Here is a 3,668-nt window from a genome sequence, read left to right as displayed (position 1 = left end):
TTACCATGGAAATGGTACTTTAAAATCTTTTGGCGGTCTCCTCCCCCTTAGTGGGCGGTGTCAAGTGTCATATTACAAAATGCATTACGGTATTTTACAATCAAAACTTTTTATAATCTTGACAAAAAACATATAATTGGAAAGGTCTGAGTCTCAGGATTCCATATTTCGAGATATTGAGATAGAAGTAATATTGACAGAGAAATCTAGACATTTGTGACAGAAAAATGCATACAAAAATTCTACAGAGTTTGGATGGCACCCGGTGGCTTTTTGTGGTATAACACCCTAAATAAAATCTCACAGGAACCTCGACCTGTTTTCAGCATCTGCGTATCAATATATGAGGACATGAACACATGCACTTCATCTTCAGAGCTGCTTCACCAGCTTTATGCAGTTTCATTTGAGGAAAAAGTACCGTCAAATACACGCTGAAACTAAAACTGAAAGACCTTCGCGACAAACCGTCAAAATAAAAGTCCAGTTTAACTTGAAATTATGACGGAATACATCACTACTGTATACTACAATGCAATTCTCAAAGTAATAATAATAATAATATTATTTTTAAGGAATATCATACAACCGAGTTATTTTTTTTTTATTATTAATTTATACAGTTCTGTTGTGTGGCATCATGTCTGATAAAATAAAATAAAAAATAAAAATGCAATGTTTTGTTGTAAATTGATTTTCAATTTGATTACATTTTAAAAGATTGATTAAATTGTTAAAGTTTTATTAATTCGTTTCACTAGACACCATTTTTTGTGATAAATTTGTATGAATCATAAAACACGGAATCCATAAGAAATCAAATGGAAAACACAGAATTGAGGGAAAAATGAAATGCATTTTTGCATAAAATGCAAGATATTAGAGAAATATATATATGTATATGTATTGGAGTATATCAAACAAGTAGCCCTTGAGACTATTTTATCCCTTCAGGGACCCCTCACTCACAAAAAGGTTGGAGACCCCTGATAGAAGAACCATTTTTGGATCCTCAAAGAACCTTTCAGTGATCCGAACCAATTTTTCTTTGTTTGAAGAACATAAAAAAATAAAAAAATAAATAAAAAATAAATTTTGTTCAATGTAAAGATTCAATGGATGTTAAAGGTTTTTCATGAAACCATCAATGCCAAGAGTGAAACAAAAAATTTAACATTTAAATGAATGCTTTTTAAAATAAGAACAATCAAAATAAAACACACAACAAAAAAAAATATGCAGATGTGTTGTTAAATTATTGAAATATTAACTTAAAATCTCAGGGGGCTTTAAGAAAATGTTTTAGTTCAAAGCGGTTCGGCTGGCAAAAAAACTGTGAATCCCTGCTTTAGAGATAAAAGAGCTTATTTTATACAGCCCAGCATTTTTTATGGCATCTTTATGTATAGATTTAGTTTAGCGTCACAATTTTGGAAGAATAAGATTTGTTCATGTGTTTGAAAGAATCTTTTATGCTCACCCAAGGCTGAATTTATTTGATTAAAAATACAGTAAAAATTGTGAAATATTACTACAGTTTAAACAGCTGTTTTCTATTTTAATATACTTTAAAATGTAATGTATTTCTGTGATGCGCAGCTGTATTTTCAGCATCATTACTCCAGTCTTCAGTGTCACATGATCTTCAGAAATCAGTATAATTTGCTGATTTGTTATCAATGTTAGAAACAGTCGTGCTGACGAATATTTTTGTGAGTCAGTAATACTTTGAAAGAAATTAATACTTTTATTCATCAGGGACACATTAAATTGTTCAAAAGTGACAGTAAAGACATTTATAATGTTACACAAGATTTAAAATAAATGCTGTTCTTTTGAACTTTCTGTTCAATCCTGAAAAATAAAATGTGTATCTCAGTCAGCCTTGGTGAGCATTAAAGACCTTTTTTTTTCAAGCTTGTGGACGTGTATATCATTCATTATATCGACCGTAATTTCTGGAAGAGTTTCATGCAAGCAATTTAAGTCTGTGATCTGACATAGACTAACAGCAACATACAGCAGACTAAACAAACAGCTGTGTGACGGCCTTCGTTTGTTTTGCGTTGCGCAGCTGTGTCAGAAAGCGGGCGAGATCTCTCTGCTGAAGCAGCAGCTGCGGGAGAGTCAGAACGAGGTTACGCAGCGCGCCGGAGAGATGGTGGCCCTCAGGGGCCAGCTGAAGGAGCTCAAGGGCCAGATGAAGGAGCGCGAGGAGACCATGATCGGCCTGAAGGACTCGTACACCAACAAGAGCCGCGAGCTGGAGAGATGTGAAGGAGAACTGAAGAGAACGCTGACAGAGGTGCGCAACATAAACACACACACACTCATATCCAATGCATCACACTTACTATGCCTGTGATATTTGTGTCCCTGCAGCACAAAAGCAGTCTTAAGTCGCTGGGGTATATTTGTAGTAGGCTTGCCGCGATAGACGGTGCTGACGGTTAAGCCGCAACACCGGTTACGTCACTTGCCCACCGCGGCACCGACCCCCACCGTCGTTTTGATTTTTTATAGTAATAAAAATAAAATTTGTACTTATACTCAGCACATGCTGTGAGCGCTGGTTTGTTCTCTCCGCAGGTGTCGATGTTGCGTGACAAGCTGGTGGTGTTCGAGGCCGAGGTTCTGGGTCTCAAGCGGGCTCTGAGCGAGCTGAGCTGCAGGAGCGATCACGCCGTGTGTCTGAGGGACATCAGCGGCATCAGCGGCAGCTTACCGTGGGCCGGCTTGCACTCGCCCCGCTCGCCCGAAGCCCTGCCCATCGACAGCTTCCTCAGCCTGCAGAGCGACGAGGCCAAAGCGCAGCGGCAGGAGGCGGGAGAGCTGCGGCGGCAGCTGGAGAGACTGCAGGGCGAGCTGCACCTGGAGCGGCAGCAGAGAGAGAGGCAGACGCTCACCTTCGCTCAGGAGCGACACACCTGGCAGGACGAGAAAGAGCGCGTGCTGAAGTACCAGGCGCAGCTGCAGCTCAGCTACGTGGAGACGCTGCAGAGGAACCAGGCGCTGGAGGAACGGGTCGGCCAGCTCGGAGCCAAACTGGGCATCTCGCCCGGATCGCCCGTCAGCCTCTCCATCCCCGTCCCTGTGACCATCACTCTGTCCCCAGCCGTGGACGATCCCAAACATCAGCTGGCGCCTCCGTGGCCGGGACCGTCTCGCTTGGAGCGGATCGAGTCCACGGAGATTTAGACGCGAGACAATCGACTTGAGACTAAAGCCCCATTCACACCAAAAATGATAACTATAAAGATTGCATTACATTTAGTCATTTAGCAGACGCTTTTATCCAAATGTGACACTGGACCACAAAACCAGTCTTAAGTCGCAATGATGATGCATAAATCTCAATTTCGAAAAATTGACTCTTATGACTGGTTTTGTGGTCCAGGGTCACAAATGAGGACAAACGGAAGCAATCAAAATCAACAAAAGAGCAAATGATACACAAGTGCTATAACGAGTCTCAGTTAACTTAACGCAGTACACGTAGCAAGGGTTTTTAAAAATAATATAATAAATAAAAAGAAAACAGATAGAATACAAAAAGATTAGAAAGCAAGCGTTAGTTTTTTTTTTTTCAAGCAGCAAATGAATAGAGTGCAAGTCTAAAAGGGACTTGTATTTATTTTATTTTTTTTAAAGAATAGAATTAGAATAGA

General features: G+C 40.0%; 1 protein-coding gene across 1 annotated transcript in view; it reads left to right on the top strand.

Annotated features, from left to right (window-relative positions):
* Positions 1-3,254, top strand: part of LOC107726861 (leucine zipper putative tumor suppressor 3-like) — a 13,035-nt gene extending 9,781 nt beyond the window's left edge. The window contains exons 4-5 of the mRNA XM_016536562.1: positions 2,075-2,305; positions 2,590-3,254. Of these exons, the coding sequence (XP_016392048.1) occupies positions 2,075-2,305; positions 2,590-3,198 (840 nt within the window). The 3' untranslated portion in view covers positions 3,199-3,254. The remainder of the gene's footprint in view (positions 1-2,074; positions 2,306-2,589) is intronic.
* Positions 3,255-3,668: the final 414 nt, after the last annotated feature.

The sequence above is a fragment of the Sinocyclocheilus rhinocerous genome, unplaced genomic scaffold, assembly GCF_001515625.1.
Source record: "Sinocyclocheilus rhinocerous isolate Xijiao unplaced genomic scaffold, SAMN03320098_v1.1 scaffold1808, whole genome shotgun sequence".
Taxonomy (NCBI): Eukaryota; Metazoa; Chordata; class Actinopteri; order Cypriniformes; family Cyprinidae; genus Sinocyclocheilus; species Sinocyclocheilus rhinocerous.
The sequence above is the reverse complement of the archived record's forward strand: the minus strand, read 5'-3'. Positions and strand labels throughout refer to the sequence as shown.